Below are 23,055 nucleotides of genomic sequence, written 5' to 3' on the forward strand. Positions count from 1 at the left end.
TGCTAATATATCACTGATAGAAAAAGCATGCACAACATTTTAAAAAGTATTTATAAAAGGGAAATGACAACCATGAACTTCAGCATCTACTCTTGCTGGTGAACTTTAATGGGTTAAAATGGCTAGATTTTTCATTTATCATATTTATCAAATGGTACTTGATGATATTTGACTTTAAAACTTGAACTTTTTTCATGCAACACACAGATTTTTAATAATATGTTTCATATTAAAAAAAAAAAAACAAAGCATAACATGTTTATCTGGACTTGTGAGGTCAATCTAAATTCTAAAAGGTATTTTCTGACAAGAATTAGACAAACGTTTGCTCAGATTTGAGTTTTTGCAGTGATCTTGTAACTGAAATATAAAAACATCACTATTAATTAACACAGCTATTACATGCAAAAATGTTGTCAGGCCTCTTTAAGCTTCACAAATGGAGCTGTTTTTAATGAGCTGAGTCTGAAACCATTTGCAGTAAACACTCAATTAGCAATGACAAGAACAGTAATGTGGCTTTACACGGCAGATTGCAATTTTTTCCAGTTAGAATCACCCAGTAAGACATTAAAGCTGATTTTATCTTAACAGCATGCCAGCTATCACTTTGAGTAAGGTCTCTTTACAAGAAAGTTAATTTTGGAGGACATTTGGAGTCAAATATTTTCACTTTTTTGTCACTTTGGTTTAGCTGCAGAGTTTTTATTTCTGCTTCAGTGAAATATCAGTTTAATTTAGAGCTGTTTGCAATGCAGATTTGGAATCTACTTCCATCAAAGTGACTGAAATGTAGCCTAATTTACTCTTTGCTGTATTTGAAATCCTTGAAAATAGATTTAAAAATCTTTTAGGAATACAAACAACACATATTCTGCTGATCAAAGGTTGTGTATCTCTCAAGAAATGCGTGTATGTGTGGTTGTACTCACGGCCTGTGTGTAGGCATTGTAAGCCCCGAGGTGCAGGGTCATGGGACTGATGACGCCCAGCTGAGAGGCCACCTGCTGCATCCGCCGCAGCCCTCGTTCCTTCTCTGAATCTGCAAACTTCACCACCAGGCTGGATGAGGCACCCTGAGGAGGAAACGTGAAACCTCATAACTTCACATGTCTGACACGTTTCACATCAACACCTGTCCTGACAGCTGAACAGAAAATGAATCTATTCTACTTCGCTTTAACCAGATTCATCCCTTCTTTCCCTCTTTATTCTCTGTTTAGTAACCTGTCTTTGAAAATGCTCTTAATCAAGTTGTCAAGTGGGCCAAGCTTATAGGTGAATCTTAACCCAAGCTGTCAGATCTTAATTCTTTTACAGCTTCAGCATTAAGGTGATCTCTATTCTCTATGACTGTTCACATGCTTTTCATTACAACATTCTTTACTGCTTCTTGTCTGACAGTTTGTTGCTCCTAAGGGAAGCTTCAGAAACACTTTTGTGCCTGCAGCTGCAGCCCTGCTTAACAAAGATGATGCACTTCAACCATAAACGGAGAGTTTAAACTTAAACTTTCATTAAGAGGGTGACTGCCTAAGCACTTTGACTTGACCTGATTTAACTGATAATGTTTTGTTTAAATGGATTTTGTCTGGATGAAAGATTGTCTTTATTGTCCCAGAGGGGGGATTCGTTTTTTTCACAGTCACAGGCTTATAAACACCAATACATCATGTAAGGTACATGAACACAGAGGCACACAATGAACACGTAAGCTTACATAACATAAATACAAAAGGGCCAGGTTTGTTGTGGAACAGTTGACAGGGCTCAAGGTTAAAGTGCTGCTATGGCAGAAAGGACAACGCGAGCCCTTGTCCATTTCAGAGTCCAGTATCTGCGGCCTGATGGTGTGAAGAGTGGGTTTAGATAGGGATGGAAGTCACTAGTGTTTTCTTTTTTTTTTGGTTCTAAGAGCATGGTCGCACTTTGAAAGGTTAAGAGAAGAGGAGTGGATGATTTTGGAGGCAGTGTGGGTAACCCTGGTGAGTCGTTTTTTGTCGTGACAGAGAGCATGACACAGAAATGGAGAACAGTAGAACAGGATGGGTTGAATGATACTCTTTGACAGAAAGAAGATGCAGGCATGAAAGTTAGCATGGCACGGCCGTGCTGTTGCAGCAGAGCATGTCTTGGTTTACATAAAGAATTACTTTTATGAGCTAAAATGAAGAAACCTTGAACCTTGAAAATCACTGCTCTTAGTATACTCATGTTTTTTTCCACGCCAGAGATTTTTCTTTCAACAATCTACACTTACTACGCTAGATAAAAGCAAAATTGAATGTATAACAGAGTATAAATATGTGGGTATATGGCTCAATTTGACATTTACATTCAAACACTAAAGAGAGATGACTGGCTTCTTAATGTGGCCATTGTAAAAGAATGTAAACAGTGTTGGCTGCTCTCTGAAAACAGGGAAAATTAGGCACACTAAAAGGAACTGATTGGGGCCTTAAGACCTTAATGGTTCAAAAAGAAAAGACGTCACTTGTGAGGTTTTGTAAATCAGGGAAAAATCAAAGGAACCTGTTGTCATTTCACATAAAAAAAGTCCATCCATTTCTTCAGATTTTCATTCATTTCAATCTTAAAATATCTTTAATTTAAGGTCTTTGTCTTCTTGCTTTAACTGTATCTTAACTGTAGTCTAATATCATCTGTACCTGTTGGTTTTACCATTTGAGTATCTTGTTTTTTTTTTTTGTTTTTTTTTGTTTTGTTTTGTTTTTTTGTCTTAAGGTTCATTGTAAAAAAAAAAACCTATCATCTTATTCTGTCAAAAAGACGTCAATAGTCAAGACAGGCTGGCTTTTTGAATTCTGAATTTTAACTTTTCCTCCCACTTTTTTTTTACATTTTCACAGGTGGAGTGCCTAGTTTCTCCCCTGTTAGTGTGCAATCAAACACCATATTGATAATCACAACAGCAAGCTTCATCAGAAACTCACTCTCTTGTAAAGGAAATGATTTAACGTCCCTGCTAATTGTAGGAAATCTGACTGAAGCAGTATTTCTGTCAGTCCTGGATTATAGTGATATAATCTACAGACATGCTTCTACTTCCACCCTCAAATCCCTAGACTCAGTTTATCACTCTGCTCTTTGATTCATGGCCAGATCCATATTACACTCCTCTTTATGCACTGTAGAACAAAGCTGGTTGGTCCTCTCTGGAGCATAAGCGTGACATCCTTGTTTCTTTTTATGTTTAAATCCTAGATTGGATGTCGATCATTTAATACAGCATTTATCGAAAAACCGGACCCCTAAACAACGAAACTTGTTCTACTGATGTTTAATGCTTTAAGTCTCACATCTGACACTGAATTAAAAAAAAAAAATAGACTCTAAACATGGAATTTTTCACAGCATGGACACTCTAATTTCTCTTTTGACAAATCAAGTCAATTTTCTCAAATTATTCCACCTTGTTGTCTATAAACAATTTCTGTTTAGCTTTTGCTGTATGCTTCAGGTCATTGACTTGCTGGAAAAAAAATATTCTCCCAAGCCATAGTTCTCATGCAGACTGAATAAGATTGTCCTCCAGGATTTTCCTATAATTAGTTTTTTTTTTTTTTTTTTTCATTTTATCCTCTACCTTTACTAGCCTTCCAGGGTTGGCTGCCAAGAAGCAGCCCCACAGCATGATGCTGCCATCATGGTGTTTCACAGTGGGGCTGGTGTGTTTGTGGTGATGTGCTGTTTTTGGTGTCTTCCATGCATAGCATCTTGTCTAATGGCCAAAAAGCACCATTTTGGCCTCATCAGACCAAAGAACTTTCTTCCACTTGACCATGTTTTTTGGCGAACACAGGTTGAGAGTTTTCTTCAACAGTGGCTTTCTCTTCTCTTCTCTCTTAGAAATCTGTTTTCACCTTGAAATCAAACAGGGTTTTTTCTGTTAAAAAAAGCCAATCCATATTGACCATGATTGAATTATAAAATCAATAAAAGGGTAAAACATCCAAGGGGGTAAATACTTTTTATAGGCTCTGTAAGTCAAATGACCAAACATTTTAACTGTGATTAGTCTCAGAATTTCTGTAGTTAATCATGACTAATCTATCACTTTTTGTGCATTTTGAAATTCCACTATATTTCACCATCTTAAACTAAGGATAGTTTATTTCCTGTTTGGGAAAAATAGCTGCTTTTAATTTTTTAAAGAAAATATGGAACTTCAGGTAGATTAAAGATGATGACATGAGCTTCACCACAGGAATAAGAATTCGTTTTGGACTGAGATGTAAATAAGGAAACTGTAAAAAGGTAGATATTGATTACAGAAGGTGCAAAAGGCTTTTGACTTGCCTACTGTGGCTCTCATTATCTGAGGAAGAACCTGGGGGCGGGGCTAACTCCCCACATGACATCATGAGGGGAGTTAGCTCCGGAGAACGGCTTGTTTTAGCACACATTTTCTGAAAGGTGGAGAAATGGAAAGGGGAGGAAATGGATTTTTCTGATTTTTGGGGGATTTTAGACAGGCCAGGGGCACATGTTTTTGTTAGAAAAGCCTTTAAAAAAGGAATTTTGCATTATATGTGCCAAGAGTGACAATTAAGCATGCTAATAATCACAATTTGAAAAATCATGCTCTAATTATAAGCAACAAATAAACACTACTAATGCAGAAAGCCCTAAATTTGACTAGACATTTGAAGAAAAGTCCTGAAAATGTAGGCCTAATTTAATTTCTCTGTTTAATATGAATTTGGTTCTTTAATTCAGTTGACTTGCTCCAAACAACAAATAACCATGGCAGGAACAAAAATGAACAAATTTAAAAAGCAATTGTCCCTTTTGTAGAGAACAAGCGCTGCAGGGTCTTTATAGTAATCACCATTGTCCCATATTTTGTGTGTGTGTAGGTGTGAGTAGAGGGACAGAAAAAGAGGAGTGGTGACTATTAGCTGAGTCACCCTGCTGAGTGTCTAAATGACTCTATTTGGAGCATCTAAGTGCGTGTATGTATGAGTACATGTTTGACCATGTGTGGCATGCATCTTTGTATGTTTGTGAGTGTAGTGTGAACTCACAGGTAAAGTACGACTCCCATGCAGAGCGTTGATGGCAGCCTGGGCCTCTGCGTTGCTCTGGTACTTTACAAATGCACAACCTAGGTGAAATGACACACAATTAAACAGCGTCACCCTCACATACATAAAACAGAAACTACTTCCCTTTAAAAAACACATTAGGAGCCGTTTTAGATCCAGCGCTTCATCAGTTACCCTGGCATCATTAAACATGGTCCACAAGACATTCATTGCTTCATCAATCACAGTCGGTAAACTACTGAACGCATCATTAGCCATGACCCATAAAACCTGTCGTACCATTTGTCAGGTCTCATGAAACAAACGCAGAGAAATCCAGCATCTGTGTTTGAACTGTGGCTGGACTTTGATTTACACGGCAAATATCATTAGCATTGTTGTAAGCGACAATTGATATTTACATTCAAGCAGTGGTGAAGTGCCTGAGGCTTAATTCTCAGGGCAGAATTAAAATACCAATACTTCCAGTCAGTGGTACTTTTTATGGTTATTACCTGGACTCCGTCAGCAGGAAACAATCATTATATCAAATTAAAATATACATTAAAGATCTTCTAAAGCTTAAGAATCTGAGTCAAAGGAGTTTGAAAAAAAGAAGAGCACTGAGCTTTATCAGTGCAGCTTATTTTGACAAAAATGAAGTTAAGATTTTAGTGTATATTTCAGACAAGTATAAACAAGATTTTTTTACAATAAGATTTTTATTGTTCCTATTTAATTATTTGACACTATAAATCCTGAAAATTGTTTTATATGATATCAGATTTGTCAGGATGTAAAGGGACATACTCTTACTCATTCAGGCAGCTTATTGGTGCATGCTAAGGTTGTCAAAATTTTTGATACCTTATACTTTATTTCAGACATTCTGATTGGTCATCATTCCTCTGATTTCAAAAATCGTAAAAAATATACAACTAGAAAAGCACCCGGAGAGTGCAGACCTCCGCCATTAGCCCTATCTCCCAATAGTTCAGTTCAGTTCTTCCTTATGCCATTTCTGACATTACCTGAAAATGTAATCAAAATCTGTCCATAACTTTTTGAGTTATGTTGCTAACAAACAAACTAACAAAGTAACAAACCCTCCCAATCACATAACTTCCTTGGCGGAGGTAAAAATGCATATAATACTATGTTTGGTGACAGATGCTGTCAATAAATGGGCAGGAGTGCCACATGGATTGCAGTGTGTTCATTTTTAAAGAAAAAGCCCCATAATATATTTGATACAGCAAAGGGCAAAAAAAGGATTAAAGCATAAATCAAAAAATTTACACAATTCAAGCTGCTTATTTTTGCCTAGTCAAAATTTTTGATCCATAAACCATTCTTTTTTTTTTTTTTCAAATGAATCCAAGAAACACATTTTAATAACTTGTTACTCTACAGTTCATTCAGAAAGTATTCAGACCCCCTTCACTATTTCAGTTTTGTTATGCTGCAGCCTGATGCTATGGTTAAAAAATCCCCATAATAGCAAAGTAAAGACAGAATTTTGGACATTTTTGCAATCATATTTAAAAATCTGAAATATGTCTTGACATAGGAATTTAGACCCTTTGCAAAAACACTTAAAATTTAGCTCAGATTCCTCCCTTGTGTCTTGATTGTTGCATCTCCACACAGGAGCTCTATAGCTTAGTCGGAGTGACCATCAGGTTCTTGGTCACCTCTCTTACTGAGGCCCTTCTCCCTTTATTGCTCAGAATCCTGGTTGTGCCAAACTTCTTCCTCTTGAAAATTATGGAGGCCACTGTGCTCTTGGGAACCTCAGTGCAGCAGATTTTTTCTTCCCTAGATCTGTACCTTGCAACTATCCTGTCTCTGAGTTCTGCAGGCAGTATCTTTCACCTCACGGCTTGGGTTTCGCTCTGATATACATTTTAAGCCGTTAGGACTTCTATAGAGATATGTGTACCTTTCCAAATCATGTCCAATCAATTTAATTTACCACAGGTGTAGAAACCAATCAAGCTGTAGAAACATCTCAGCAAAGATCAAGAGAAATGAGAGGAGCCTGAGGTACATTTCAAGTGTTTTGCAAAGGGTCTGAATACTTCTGTCAATGTGATATTTCAGTTTTTAATAAATTATAAATGAATAAAATTCTGTTTTCACATGGTTATTATGGGGTACTGACAATAGATTAATGAGAATAAAATGTTTTTTTTTTTACTGTAGCATCATGCTGCAACATAATAAAATTGAAAAAAGGGGAGAGGTCTGAATACTTCCCAAATGTACTGTTTGTGAGTGTGGCATGTTTAATGAGTTGAATTTCTCCTTACTAATTGATATTTTCTAATTGAACAATACTTTATTGGGCTGTGTTAGTATTAGGCTTGCATGGGGGAATCAATGACAGCCAGTACTGGAATCAACTATTAGCACTGGATTTGTTAATGCCTGCTAAAGATAGTGTTAATCTGGGGAAGGAGCGGTCTCCACAGGCTTACAATGAATGGAAAGTAGATACTAGGCTCCTCTGTGAATATTTTCTTGCATACATGACAATATAAACTGACATTTTTTTCCCCCAGTTGTTGCTTATTTTTTCCTTTTTTGACTAGTTTACTTTTGTAACTATTTATGAAGGAGACTGTGCCTCCATACTGTAAAAACATGCCACATGTTCTTAAATTCTGTACAAAAAATCTGAGTTTATGCCGTATAACTAATGCAGATTCAAACATAAACACAGATAAAACAAGGGTTTAGCTAGCTATAAGCTATCATTAAGTTCTGTTAAAAGAGAAGTGATAGATGTGCCTCTCTCTAGTCTAAATGACTCAGATATTTGGGAAAGATTACAAGATATAGAGTTATATTCACTAGTTTTTTCTAACTTTAATGGTATTGTTTTAATGTTACCTTTGCTGGTACCATCAGGCCCACGAAGCACCGTACACTCCTCTATGCTCCCAAAAGGCTCGAACATCTTTCTCACGTCACTGTCCGTCTGCTGTTTTCCCAGCATGCCCACAAACAGCTTCCTGTCTTCTAAGGGGAAGGAGATGGCCAGGGGGAGGGGGAGGATGGGAGAACGTGTGGAAAACATGGGTGAGATTACAGAGGGGAAAAAGTGGGAGTGGAGGTGATAAAAAAAAAAAAGGAGGACAAAAGGAAGAAGTGCCATGTCACCGTACATGTTCGACTAACAGAGAGCATCAACAGTGTGTTAAGTAGGGTAGATTTCAGCCTGTTATGCTTCAGAGTGCCACCAGAGTGCAGTAACACAAACATGACAACAAACAAACAGCAGCTGGCCGTGACTCAAATGTTTGTCACCCTCTGTGCTGTCAGAGAAGCTGCTCCGTCTGTCCCCGTCTGTGAAGGATCAGACCAGTGTTTCTGCATGTTTTAAACCCACTCACTACAAATCACAAACATGAGATAAAGAATGAGATACACACTCAATCTCAGTGGGTATGTCATTGTTTTTACTGTTAAATAAACTAAATTCTGCTATTCTTGTATAGAAATATAGCTTTATAAGAAAAGTTAAGCAGTGTGGTGTGATACTGTGTCAAATTAAAGAGCTAGCTGCACACTGGCATTTAATTAAACTATAATTTGGTGGTATATTTAGAAAATCAAGCACAGAAAAAGTAATATTTTGTCATTTCTCCTACTGAACATTGTGGTTGACAGTAGCCATTAAAGATGTCAGACCTTTGGCAGCAATGGATTTCCAATCAAGCAGATATCAAGTGTCTCTGAGCTTGTTGTCACACCAAATTGACAGAAAGGAAACTAAATGCCTTCTGACACCATAATATATTCAGCTAAATTGTCAAACATAAAGTGTGCTACATATATATTGTGATAAAGATGATCCTGACACCCAACATTTGAGAATTTCCCCAAAATATTGATAGGTTGGAGGAAATGAGCTGCTTTTGTGGCTGATCTTCACAGCAGACATTTGCACCTGTCATAGTAGTAAAGGCTGGGGTAAAATAAACAGACCTATTCAAGTGTTTCCAGCAAGTTCTGACAGTGTGACTGCGAGCTAGTATGGACATAACAAAGGCCTCGAAACTGAAGCAGCTGAGTGGAATTCAGATCGCACTCATTATGTCTTACACCTGTGCTTTTCACACTAGGATATGTCAAAATGTCTCAATGTGAAAAACAGAATAGGTGCTTTTCTACAATCACAGCTTTTTAAGTAATCGCCCTGAGCATTGTTAGAACAATTCATCTGTCAACTTAAAAAAAAACAAAACAAAAACACTTAGCATGTTTTTGTTTGCTCCTCTGCTTGCTAAAAATGAACAATGTAGGTATAAAACACTCTGATTTGATCTATACAGGAATCAGGCAGAGAAACAAACTGACATTAAAGCTTGATGCAGGTACAATCATCCCTATTCTCATATGTCATTCTATGTTAATTCATGAAATGGTACCCCAAGCCAATGCTGACTAAATTTCCTCCCCTGAAACACATTTAGGCCAGTCTCCAAACCCACCTTTTGTGGTTTGGTTCAAAAAACAAACAATACAAGACTAATGCAGTCCAGCGTTTCTTGAGTGCAGAAATGCCCTCAGTGTCTGCTGGTTTTTGTCAGCGCTGTCCGTTGAAAACTGTTCAACTTTTAGAGCAGCATCGCGCTCGTCATTGTCACTCCCTCACTGACCAATCAAAATCAGCCACTGCCAATGCCCGGGCAGAATTCCTTGAAATTGTTTTCATGTTTTCTTGTTGAAATATCCTGAAAGAAGGAAATACTACTAATAATACTTACTGATACTAACAAGGAAGGCGGAGGTCAAGGACAACAGACCTTATATAAAAAGGTTTGAAATATCTCTGCTTAATGTGGAAATGCAGCTAAAATATGTCAATTTCAAATATGATAACGTGCGCATTTTAATCATTCTAACCTTAGATCTATGAAAACATTCTTGATGTAAAAATTAGCTTTCAGATGTTGTGTTTTTTTAAAAAATTAATAGGTTGTTTATTAGTTGATTTTTAGCAGGGAAATTTTTTTTTCCTCTCCCTGCTCCTTTCCACACATCAAATGTGTTAAAAGTGTGATTTTTCCCTCTTCTTTCAATGAATAATTGTTAAGTTTATTATGTGCATAACTAATTAAAACTAAATGAGATGTCTGGGCCAAGCAGCAACCTCTGCTTTAGAAAATGAAGTTAAAGTGGAAGTACAGGAACACACAGAGTCCACTTGAAGTCTGACCCCAAAGGACCCCGACATCTGATTAATACCTATGTCTAAATGCCCATTTTACAGCAGAAAAAAACATGTTGGGATTGCCAGATAAACCATTAAACTCCCAGCCTCTTGATAGTCAGTACCAGAGTTACCAGTCGGTTAATCCAGTTTTTGATTTTCAAAATAATTTCAGTTTTCAATAATTAAAATTAAATGCTTGGACTAAAAGTACAGAATAAAATGTGAGAACTTTTTATGGACTAAAACTAGACTAAAATGTTTCGAGTTTTCGTCGACTGAAACGAGAATAAAACTAAAAAGGATAGAAATGACTAAAATGTGTCTAAAATTAAAATGCATTTCATTTAAAGACTAAAACTGAGACAAAAATTAAAAATAGCTGCCAAAATTATCACTGCTGTATAACAAATTAGCATGTGCAAAATTCACAATTCTGTTACACTATCATTTTTTGTAAACACTGGTCTAAAATCATGATCAAATGCTCTTTTAAAACTGTAATGACACCTCCCGCCACTAGTAGTCGCTGTAGCTTCATTTGATGGTGGCTGCCTTCCTGTCAGAGCTTACCCCGTCATTTTGCTGGATGTAATCATGAGAAGCTAGCAGTTAACGTGTTGTAAGAGCAGTGTGGTGTGACTGTGTCTTTAACTAGAAATGAAAATAAAATTGTATGAAGGCTGTCAAGTTGTACTCTACTCAAGTGAGGTGAAAAGAGGCCGCAAATCAAAGCACAATATTAATCTGCAAAGAGGAACAAAAGTTGGCGAAGCTAGCTGCTAATGTTAGCCTTGTTGTGCACAGCATATCAGGCTCACATCATTTTCTCCTCTTTAGACTAGCTGGCTAAATGCAATTTAAAAGGGCGAATAGCTGAATAGGGAATTGTTTACCTACTGCTGCTGTAATCCTGCTTTAGATAAACAGGGCTATATTTTGACTGTTCCCTGATTTTTTTTTTCTTTATTTTAGAATAGGTGAATAAATGCAGTTATGATTTTAAGTTTACAGCCTGGTGAAATTATGATTTTGGTCTGAGTAGCTCATATCTTTACAGGTGTGCTTTTCTTTAAAAACTCCGATTTGATTGTATGACAGTCCAGAGTGATGCATTATGCATTATTAAATGCTTGGCTTACCTCTCTTACAGGTGGGTGTATTGCAGCTGATTGTTGAGGGCTAAAGGCCCACCTGTGGGTATGCTGACTTAAAAGTTATAGTGGGATAGCATTTCATATATGGTGACCCTAGATGTTGGCGTCACTGAGGCTACATCCATGTCTTATACAGTCTTAATTCAAGGCAGATGGTACTTGATATGATTGTGAGGGGATGATGAAACCTTGCAAGCTTTCTCTGATGTTGTGGTTTCTTGAAACGTCCTGATTTTGATGGTGTCATTTGAAGGTATGGTCACTATTAATAAAAATGTAGCATGTATCTTGCTGGAAGGAAAGCAGGAATTTAAGTGTGGATGGTTCATCAGGGTGTTTGTGTACACTGTGAAGGGCTTGTTTGAACAGGTGCTATGTTTGTAGGTGGGGATGGGTGTCTCTTACCCCCTCTGCTCTCGCTGTCTGCTGGCTTCACCTGGATTGGACGGTTCATCTGGAAAGACAGAGACAATACGACATGGTCAGTTTAATAACTGGGTGAACATTACCAAAGAACAGAACAGGCTGGATACAATAAAACAAGGCCACTAGTGTCTCAAAAACAGGCAAAGACATGACATTTATTCGCACTGACTTCAAGTAACCCCTCTAGGCAGATTATTAGAGCTGTAATATGACGTAATGGTGACATTTGTAAGCATGCATGCGTGTCAGTGTATTTTGCTTTTCCTCCTACGTTCCCTGCTAATTTCTCTTCTTCTCTCTGTTGCCACAGCTGACACTCCAACGTGTGATTTTACAATCTCACGTTTGCACTCTCTCTCTCTCTCTCTCTACCACCTCCTCTTTCCGAGTCCCTCTCCAAAACGGCTCTAATCCCGCCGTCTCTCGTTCCTTCTCCCCCTATCACACAAAACCAGGAAAAGCACACACCCACGTGGGATTGGGCAAGTGATAAGATTAAGCACACTCGCCAGCTAATCTGGATTACAGGAGCACGCAGCAATGGAATAGTGAGCGACTCTGAGCCTGACAGAGAGAGGGGGACGTGGAGAACACAGGTTAGACAGGAAAGAATGATATGTAGAAAAATCAAAGAATGAGAAAGTTATAAAGAGAGGGCAAGGGTTTGGTGACATTTTTATATTTCACACAGGAAATTGTTCTTCTATTCTGCACAATTGTTGTTTTCATTTAAAAGAATCTTTGATAATCTTTTGTCCACAGTCCATCTTTTATATCACAAAAATGAGGAAAAAGGTACTGAATGGATGAAAAAGCAAACATGAGAGGGAAGTGTGGGATTGAGAGGGTTGAGAGAAGTAAATAGACATATGGAGGAAAAGATGGAGGTGGGGGATGTGTGTGAAGAGGGGGAGGAGGCTGATGTCGGTGAGGAGTCGAGGTGAGAGCGACAGAGTGACACTCTGTTAACTCTGGCTTAATGAAGGTCTTAATTATGGAGCTGGTGACATTTCAGCCAGTCACTGATCCCGTGTCACTAATTGATCTGATGTGATCGGTCACCAGAAGACATTATCGATCAGTGATGCATTCTGGCTCTGCTGCCAGGAACCGCATGCACAAACACTCCTCCGTAACCAAACCAGCAGCTGAAATATAAGAGACACCTGCTTCAGAGAGGGGCCCCACATCTCCTCACTGAGAGTCTCAATTGATTGAGATGGGGGGGGGGGGGGGTCCTGAGACCATCATCCAATCAGTCAGGCAAGCAAATCTGCCTTAATTCTCCTGCACTGAGAATAGTGGTTTTATCTAAAATAAAGGATATTCCTTATGGAAACACTTGGACTCAATACATTCTTAGATATGATTTTACTGTTTTCCTGTGTTAACAATGGACTTGTAGTCATCTTCTTGATTACTTATCATACCCGGAGAATAGAGTGAAATAAAATGCAAGTTAGGACTTCTGTATATCCTTTAAAAATCCTATCTAAACTCTTTTGGTTTCCATAAAGACAAACTCATCCATACTTCTCTGATATGCCACAGTTATTTGGTCCTTTGAATAAAAAAAGCTCACTTAAGCATCACTCATAGTACTGACGTGGTCCACTCTTTACCCCTTTATCTCTTATTTCTTATGCTTATGCACTCATACACCTTCATCACTGAGTCACTGAGCGTGATAGCTATATAGAAACAGCCTGTGCAGAATGCAGTCTTATATCACATTGTGCAACCGTATTTTGTTTGCTACAAACTCATATAATGAGTAATATTCCACCTACGTACCAGGGAACTACCTCAATATTACAACGAATAACTTGATAATCAATGCATTATTACTAGGTACCTATTTCCTTAGTATTGCCATATTTCTGAATTATTACTTGCATATTACAAAGTCATTGCCACCTTATTCTTGACTAAATGAGTCTTTAGACTCTCTGGATTCTCTTGTAACATCTTTATAACATTATGGTGCTCCTTAAAAGTACAATATTTATCATTTTCTCACCAGATAGTTTACATTAGTTAAGTAAGACAACACCTGTAGATGACAGGCTAAACAGAGGCCTGGTGGTTCGGTCACATCCCAGGTTGCTCTGGTATAATGTCCGCCTGCAGTTCCTTCCCACATGTCATTCTCCACTCTCTTATTCCTGTTTCTGATTTTATCCTCCATCATCCTCTATAAATAAATGCTTAAAATTGCAGGAAAAAAATATTTTAAAAAGACCACGCCTATGTTACATTTTTTGGCCAAATGCTTACATTTCCTCAAATTTTTCCAACAGTTTCCTAACCTGACACATCCGTCTGGTAAACCTTCCATAGACAGTGTTTGGGAGCCTTTGAGAAAAATCTCGGAGGGTGATTGGATGAACGCTCTGTCTGTCATATCTTTGCGAGCCAATCAGAGCAACAAAACGTGACGTAGCCACAACCGAGGTGAGCCCCTACCGAGGAGTAAACTCCATAGAGAACTGCATAACACGAACCATGACGATTATAGACATGTCAGTACACGACTTTTGTTGTTCAGGAAAAGAAAACAACTCAATGCTGTTTTTTGTTCTTCTTTTAATGAAGAAATGCCATCAAGCTCTGATAAAACTTACACTTTAGCAGCCTCCACGCTAATGTCCTCCACCATTATTGCACCGGCCTCTTCTAGCTGCTTGCTTGTGCCACGACTCTGCCGTGCTCAAAAGTACTGCCCCTCGACGCTGATTGGTCCTGTCACTTTCTAACCAGGCCCAAACGGTTCAGACGGGAGCTTTGCAAGGTTAAAAGTTTCCAGAGTCTGAGAAAATCTGAATTTTTATAGCTGAAAATAAGATAAAATGGTATAGAAAAGACTACAATATATGTGTAATAAAAGAAATGAACAAACCTCAAGGACAGTCCTGTGATGTTTAGAGCAAATGCTCATCTCACAGTTAAGATTAGAGACAAAATTCTGAGATGAGCATTTTATTTCAGTGGACTCTAATTCCCTAGTAATTTTAAAGTGCTGAGTAGTAATTATCTTCAATAAGTTGGCATTTTACCAAGTAATAACTTGGTAAGATTAAGGAAGTATTTACCTATTAATAATACATTAATTATCAGGTAATTAGTTATAATATTGTTGGAATTCTTTGTTAATTGGGTGGTATGATCATGGTTCTGCTCTAAGTTTGTAAACGGTGTAATGATACCTATCTTGATCTAAATGTGACAAAAACTAAAGATATGATCATTGACTTCAGGTGCAGTACTGAACAAGTGTCATTAATGGTGAGGATGTCTAGATTGTTGATTATTACAACTATCTGAGAACTGTGTTTAACCGTAAACTTAAGTTTGATATCAACATTAAGTCTCTTGTCAAAGGAGGACAACAGAGAATATATTTGATGAGAAAGCCAAACTCTTTTAATATCAACAAGACAATTTTATGTAACTTTAGATGTTCATTTATCAAAGCCTTGTATCTTTTTTCTTATTTCCCGGTTTAATGGTTTGTCCATTAAAGACAAACACAGCCTGAATAATATTGTTAATGTCTGCTCCAGGATCACTGGAGTCAGAAAGAGTCTTGTGCTCCCTCTAGGACAATGGTTTTTAAACTTTTTTTTGCCCAAGGCACACCAAAAAGCAAGCTGACGTCTCAAGGCACACCATATTAATGTCTTTGCAAAATAGCCTCTTTAGCATGTGTAGCAAGTAGCAACATGTCCCAGTCCCAACTGCATGCAATGTGAGCAAGTGCCAGCTACATCACTTTGATTAGAGTTTCCTTTTGTAGCAGCCTGACACTCTGCAAGTGATGCACTGCAGCTCCCCAGGTTTATCCCCAGTCACCCTGTTCCTATTTTCTCTCTCTGCCACTCCTATTAAGATGGACACGTAACAAGGGAAGAGGTTGCACAAAGGATGACAAGACACCAGGAGTGTCCCACCAGAGGATATTCTTAATTTTCTTCCACTTTCTCACTCCCGAAACTTGTTTGCTTGTTTTACAAAGAGGAGTGTGTTGCATGGATATTCTCCATACCCATTTATGAATTTTTATGGTCTGACTTGTGCTAACATGGAGACAAAACTACGTGACACACAGTTGTTAGAGGCACCATACCTCCGATTTTCTAAGTAAAAGCATGAGATGTCATATTTTTACACGTAAATTTACATTTGCATATTTAACAGATAACAGATGGATAGTGAGCATGCAATGCTATATGATGCAATGCAACGTGTAACGCTTGCATGCAGTAAGGACATTGGTTATAGTCTCTTCAGTTGTTGCATAGTTGTAGTACTTATGTAAAGTCAGACGAATTTTCAAGGCACACCTAGACTTGTCTCAAGGCACACCAGTGTGCCACGGCACACCATTTGAGAACCACAGCTCTAGGAGATTCAAAGAAGAAGAAGGGAAAGAAAATTATTATCCAATCACATCATATTTTGGATAATGAATTTACAGTAATACCTTCAGGTCGTTGTTGCCAGGTGCCTCTGAGGTTTTTTTAATGCTAGGACTTGTATCTGTCTATTTACTGACATTTTTTATTTATGTATTTTCTGGTGTAAGTATCTCGGACTTTGTGATCCTTCACTGACCTCTGCTGATTTGTCGGTGTTGACGTGTTAGCTGAATGTTGTGTGTGGTGGACATGGGTGAGCTGCAAATTAACTGCCCTTTCGAGATCAATGAAGTTGTCTGAATCCGTATTTTTGCCTAACCCCAACCCTCAAACCCTAACCCTCGTAATAATGTGGCAATTCTCTGGTAATAAGGTGGCAAATAATTTCTAAGAAATAAGATTATAATTTTCTTGATCAATCCCAAATAATTTATTTATTTTGGCCTACGAAATCAAAGAGAGTCCTTCCTAAATAATCTTCAAGTAATTTTTTAGGGTTAGGGAAAAATTCCACCTAATAACCAAAGAAATGGCACAACATTACAACGAATTACCTGATGATTAATATATAATCACTTGGTAAATGCCTCTTGAATATTACCATATTTCTGAGTTATTACTTGGTAAAATGCGATCTTATTACAAGGAAATTACCACCTTATTCTCTAGACTACAAGGTAATAAAGGCCCATAAAAATAAAGGCTTACTGTTATTGTATTAATGACTGAATAAAAATAATATTTTTTTATATTACTGTATGAACAGAGAAAAAGAGACTAGCTTTAAACATGTAAGATCAAGTCAAATGTTTTGACAACAGTTTTAATCTTATTCTATATATCTTTCAATAGTGCCCTAAAAAACAAGATGTTATGTTACATGATTTGATCAAATAGGTCCTTTTCTTAAAATATAAGTGAAATTTTTCAGAAGCCACTCTACGATGGTATTTTTACCAGCCAGCGTTTATCAGAAGTCAGCGTTAAAACATCTTTTCAATACAGAGGTAACAGTGATGTTATGTGTTCTCTGTGGTGTTTACAGCCCTGTGTGTTTGCTATACAATGATTGCACTTACATGTACATACAGAGAAACACAAAATGTACTGAACATCTACAGTGGTGCCAGGCTCTGAAGAAGATTAAGGTCAGCTACTTTTCTACGGCAGAGATAAACGGTTATTCAGAGTGAAATATCATGGGGAATCAAGGCTGAAGCTGCAACCTCATGACAGAGCTTTAATGTGACATGTAAGATTGATGCCATGTTTGACTGACGCCTGGCTCATATTTCAGAACAGGAAGACAAACAGAGCCGGCCAAGGAGGAGGAGGAGGTAGAGGAGGTGGAGGTGGTGCTGGTGGAGATAAGGAGCAGCGCAGCAGATGGCTCAGGAGATTGGAATTAGAATACACAAGAGAGGAAAAAAAAACAGCGAGAAGTGGAGGCCATCAAGGCTGCGCCACTTCACATCGGCACGGCAACCAGGCCCCGGCGCTCTGACGAAGGCCGCGCTCTGCATGGCTATCGCCATGGCAACCCCAATGATGAGAACCCCTACAGCAGGTAAACAAGGTTGCGCTGAACGACAGAGGGAAGAGACGATGGGGAAAGGGAACGACGAATTAGGAGAACAAAGGGTGCTTTTAGGTCAAGGGGGAGATAGATGAGGGATGAGATGAAGAGGAGGAGAATATGATGAAGAGAGCCTGTTGAATGCCGCTGCTGCCTCAAGAGCAAATGCAGAAGCAAGAAAAAATATCTCCCTCTAAGCCTGAACCATGAACATACACACTTTACTGTAATTTGCTCTCTCTCCCTCCTCCTCCTGTTGCTCCCCTCCCCTCCCCTTTTCTCTCTTAGGCTTGTTTACAAAAACAGTCCCATACTGTGCAGACAAAACCTGCCTGTTTGACAGTGGGGTTTGATTTCTTTTCCTCCTTTTGTGCTTCATCTAAAACGCAGATATCACATACAATCAGCCGCACAAACACAGGCATGATCGCTTGGTTCCTGTCAGTCAAAGCAGCATCTACACATACTTAATCTTTCCACTGGGATGCCACGGCAGGGGGGGGGGGATTTCAACAGGATTATGAGATATTAAATCCATAGATTATCCAATCAAATCACAGCTCGACCCCTTTCACCATAAAGCGTGACCCCCCCTCCTTTCATAAACATCAACACTGATAAACACAGAGGAGTTGCAGCTGCTCCCCATGTGAATGCGTTTAATACACAGAAAATGTGTTTTAAATCGAGGATTGTTTGCATTTTGAGCGAGTAAAGAGTATAGATGATTTTTCTCTCGCCTTTCTTTTGTGGCCGGCAGAGCAGATGATAATCTCTGCGCTCACGGCTCAAGGCAGCCGTTGCCATTAAGTCTATGTAGCATCTGTGTGACACGTTTCTACCGCCTGTTTTTCTCCCCAATTTCAATCCTTTTCTGCTTGTCCGCCCTGAAAAGCAGCCACTCTGAATGGTAAATATATATCAGCACGGACCATCTCCCCTGCTCTTTCAGGGACGTTTACAGCAGGGAGGCAGAGGGAAAAGGCAGAGGGTGGGGGGTGTTGATGTAGGTGGGTGGGGCGGGAGAAGTGGGGGCACAAAGACAATTTTCCTTCTTCGCCTCCCCTCCCGCTCCATCACACAGTGCTGGTCATTGCATCGTGCCGGTTGCCTAGCAACCCGGCATCCCTGGTCCCCGCCGTCTCCAGGCAACGAGACCTGCGACCGTAATCAACCTGCCACCTCCCTCCTCCTCCTCTCCTGCTTCTTTTTAGCTCCCTTGCTTCTCCATCCTCTTCGCCACTGAGAAAACTTGCGACTTCACCCAAGGGAGAAAAGGCACACAGGTGGTGTATGATTTAAAAAAGAAAAACAGCAGATAAATAGACGCAGATGATGAAGAGAGTCAGACCAAAAGCCACGCAGATACACAGGTTAATGGTTTCCAATTCACGCACAGATACGCACACACATGGGCGATCAGGCGCACAAAGCAGGAGAGAGAGAAACTCAGCCTTCTCCTGAATCCAGCCAGTCACTAAATCAATCCAACACAAAGAGACTGACAGAGCAACACTTGTACCGTTCAATAATATTTAATCAATAATCCGCCGCCTCAGTGTCAAAGCTGCTTCCTAGGATTCACTTGTCTGTCCGGAGTCAAGCTGACGGATCTCCAAGCTGACATTTGGCATCCTAGATGTCGACAAAAATCCTTCAAAGTGAATATCAGAGACAAAATTTATAACAACACACGAGTTGACTCTCAGTTGTTTTGACTCTTCTGACTGTTAAATATTCATGCCAAGTTTTGTTAGACTCGATTCAGTGGAGCACAAGGAGAGAGGAGTGAATCACAGGAACCCTTCTCTATATGTGTGTACAGTTAGAATCCCTGCTGTCCTACTTTCCTTTTTTTTAAATATAGACTTTTTGAACATGAGCATGTTTTTCACACATATATACTCGACTGGAGGTCAAACATCCTAATGAATTTGGACAAGTTCCACTTAAGTGTGTGGAAGAGCTTTCACACATACTCAAAACTCCAAAAACTTTCACAATTTTTTAGATGAGCCACGTGTGAGAAGGCAAATGGACAAAATTTTCATCCCAAACTTTGCACAGAACAGCAACAGCTCAGGAAGTTTAAGACCCATGAAATACAGTGCCTATAAAAAGTATATGCCTCTTTAGATGTTTTATCTTTTAAATGATTTTATAAATCAGTCAAATTTGTCTTTTCTGACAAAAAGATGAAAGAAAAAGTCCTTTATGTCAAAGCGGAAACAGATTTCTACAAAGTAATGTCAGTTTAATAAATGTAAAGTAAAATAGCTGACTGGAAAAACATTCACCCCCTCTATGTCAGTATTTAGTAGAGGCACTTTTGACTGCAATCATAGCACTGAGTCTGTGTGGATAGGCCTCAATCAGGCTAGCACATCTTTTCTTTTTTTAAAGATTTATTTTTGGGCCTTTTCATGCCTTTATTTGATAGAGAAAGGACAGTGGACAGACCCGGAAACAGGGAAGAGAGAGGGGAGAGACATGTGGCAACCCAGGCCGTCTGCGTACATGGGTAGCGCCTTAAACCACTCGACCATCTGCGTTCCAGGCTAGCACATCTTGACACTACAATTTTACTCCATTTTTCTTTGCAAAACTGCTCAAGCCCTGTCAGGTTGCACTGGCATCTGGTATGAACAGCCCTGTTAAGTCCAGCCACAAATTCTCTATCGGATTGAGGTCTGGGATTTGACTCAGAACTCCAGAACATTCACCTTACTGTCTTTAAAACATTTCTGCGTAGCTTCCACTGTATGTTCCTGGTCATTATCTTGCTGGGAAAATAAACCGTCTCCCAAGCTGTAGCACTCTTTCAGACTTAATAAGATTGTCCTCCAGGATTTTCCTTTGTTTGCTGCATTCATTTTACCTTCTACCTTTACAAGCCTTCCAGGGCTGGCTGCCGAGAAGCATCCCTGCAGCTTCAGATGATGAAGCTTGTAACTCCTTCAGAGTAGTCACGGGTGTCTTGGTGGCCTTTCTCACCAGTCTCCTTCTTGCACAGTCGCTCAGTTTGTGAGGACGGCCTGATCTAGGCAGATTTACACATGCGCCATATTCCTTCCATTTCTTGATGATGGATTTAACTGAACTCTGGGGGATGTTCAGAGCCTTGGAAATATTTTTTGATATCCAGCTCCTAACTTTCAATAACATTTGCTCTGTGTTGCTTGGAGTGTTCTTTTGTCTTCATGGTGTAACTGTCGCCAGGAATACTGATTAACCAGTAACTGGACCTTCCAGACACAGGTGTCTTTATACTACAATCACTTCAGACACATTCACTGCACTCTGGTGATCCTCATTTCACTAATTGTGAGACTACTAGCACCAATTTACTGTTGAATTAAGTCAGTCACTTTCAAAGGGGTGGATATTTATGCAGCCACTTATTTTACCTCTAATATTTTTGTTTAATTTACATTACTTTATAAAAAATGTCCTCCCACCTCCTCCCCTCTTCTAGTCTGACAGGGAAATCCTCTGCTGCATGTTTTCAGGGTGAGCTAAACACAAATAGATGAATTTTTCATGCCAGCTCTGTAGTCAAATTTCTCCCTGAAGTCAGGGTGAGCTGACATGGGAACGCAGCAGGTAATATTCAGGAAAGTTCACCCACTGGGAAGGAGAAGAGCTAGTGACATTTATATCCTGGCCAAAATAGGAGCAATAATCATTCTTTTTTATCCATTTAGTTATTCCTTTGACAGTATGTTCTTCACTCTTTTGTGGATACAGTGAATGCCTCAACCTACACATAGCTTTGATATAAAGGAAAAAATTATCATCATAGTGTTTGATTCTGCTGCTTTTATGCTGTTATCATGTTGGCCTTTTTATGCCATATCCTGCCATCTAAGACACCCCACCCCCTTGTGACAGGGACAGTCTCCTGCTGTGAGGTGTAAGTGTGAATGAGCACCTCAGGAAGATTTCAGGGGCAGCCTCTCTCAGTTTTTTTTTAATTTTCAGGAGTGCATGTGTGAAAATGGCTTGTGTTTTCCAACCATACACACTCCCCTACCCCCAAATAACACAGTTTCCCTGAACAGATGTCTGAATTTAAGCTGATAAACACACGTCCTCAATGCACCTCAGGCCCCCGTCCTTACCCACCACCCACTGTTCATTATGCCAAACTTTCATTCATTGTGTCATCCTCCCCTACCCCCACTCTTTCCACCAGCCCCCTTATTCATTTATCCAATTCGTCTCTCGTTCACACCCATTTACCTCCACTATAAATTCAATCTGCGTTCATCATTACGGTGGCCCCACAGTGACGTACAGAGGACAGGATGGGTTTTTTGTTACTCCATCCCTTATACCACATTGAAACGTGCATATGTAAATGAGTGGACGCATGAACGCACACTTTACTAAAGATAGATTCATCAAATGAGCAGACTCGCTCTGAGGCGGGATAATTGCAACCATCTTCATCCTCATGACTCACTGACATCAGGCTACATATAGAGGCAAACCTTTTGTGCTTTTTGATGTATGAAGTACCGACCTTTTATTCACGATGTACCTCACATTCACCTTAAACATGTTTTAGAGCCTCACTGAACCAAATTTAACATCAGTTCAGTGTTTTGTCACCGATTCTGCCCTGGTCCAAATTAATGACATCTTCTACTCATTTCACCCCTTCTTTGTTCACATTTAGCATCTTTTAGAGCCTCAGTGAACCAAACCAAGACATCAACTTGGTATTTTGACAGAATTTACTGCTGTCTTTCTAATTTTAATCACTTTCTACTTTATTATCTATGATTGCTTAACAAATCTTGTGTCTACATGCTGACAGGTAGAGTGCGGAAAAAGAGTATTTATCCCTTGGCCATTTAAAAAAAAAGTGAAAACAGATTTCTACAAAGTAATGTCAGTTAAAAAAAAAATGTAAGGTTAAGTTAGTAATTGCATAGATATTCACCCCCTTTAAGTCAGTATTTAGTAGATGCACCTTTGGCTGCAATCACAGCACTGAGTCTGCGTGGGTAGGTCTCAACCAGGCTTGGACACTGCAGTTTTACTCCAGGCATTTTTCTTTACAAAACTGCTCAACCTCTGTCAGATTGCACTCTGGCATGAACATCCCTGTTCAAGTCCAGCCACAATTTTTCTATTGGATTGAGGTCTTGGCTTTAACTCGGCCACTCCATAACATTCACCTTGTTGTCCTTAATCCATTTCT

At 39.1% G+C, this 23,055-nt stretch overlaps 1 protein-coding gene across 5 annotated transcripts in view; it reads right to left on the bottom strand.

Annotated features, from left to right (window-relative positions):
• Positions 1–23,055, bottom strand: part of celf3a (cugbp, Elav-like family member 3a) — a 55,213-nt gene that overhangs the window by 15,136 nt on the left and 17,022 nt on the right. For 4 of the 5 annotated variants that reach the window (XM_041809679.1, XM_041809675.1, XM_041809677.1 and 1 more), the window contains exons 4-7: positions 11,832–11,880; positions 7,944–8,072; positions 5,049–5,128; positions 933–1,076 (exon numbers count right to left, since the gene is read on the bottom strand). In XM_041809679.1, the coding sequence (XP_041665613.1) occupies positions 933–1,076; positions 5,049–5,128; positions 7,944–8,072; positions 11,832–11,880 (402 nt within the window). The remainder of the gene's footprint in view (positions 1–932; positions 1,077–5,048; positions 5,129–7,943; positions 8,073–11,831; positions 11,881–23,055) is intronic. The other variant, XM_041809678.1, reaches the window with a different exon arrangement.

This window comes from Cheilinus undulatus, linkage group 16 (assembly GCF_018320785.1).
Source record: "Cheilinus undulatus linkage group 16, ASM1832078v1, whole genome shotgun sequence".
Taxonomy (NCBI): Eukaryota; Metazoa; Chordata; class Actinopteri; order Labriformes; family Labridae; genus Cheilinus; species Cheilinus undulatus.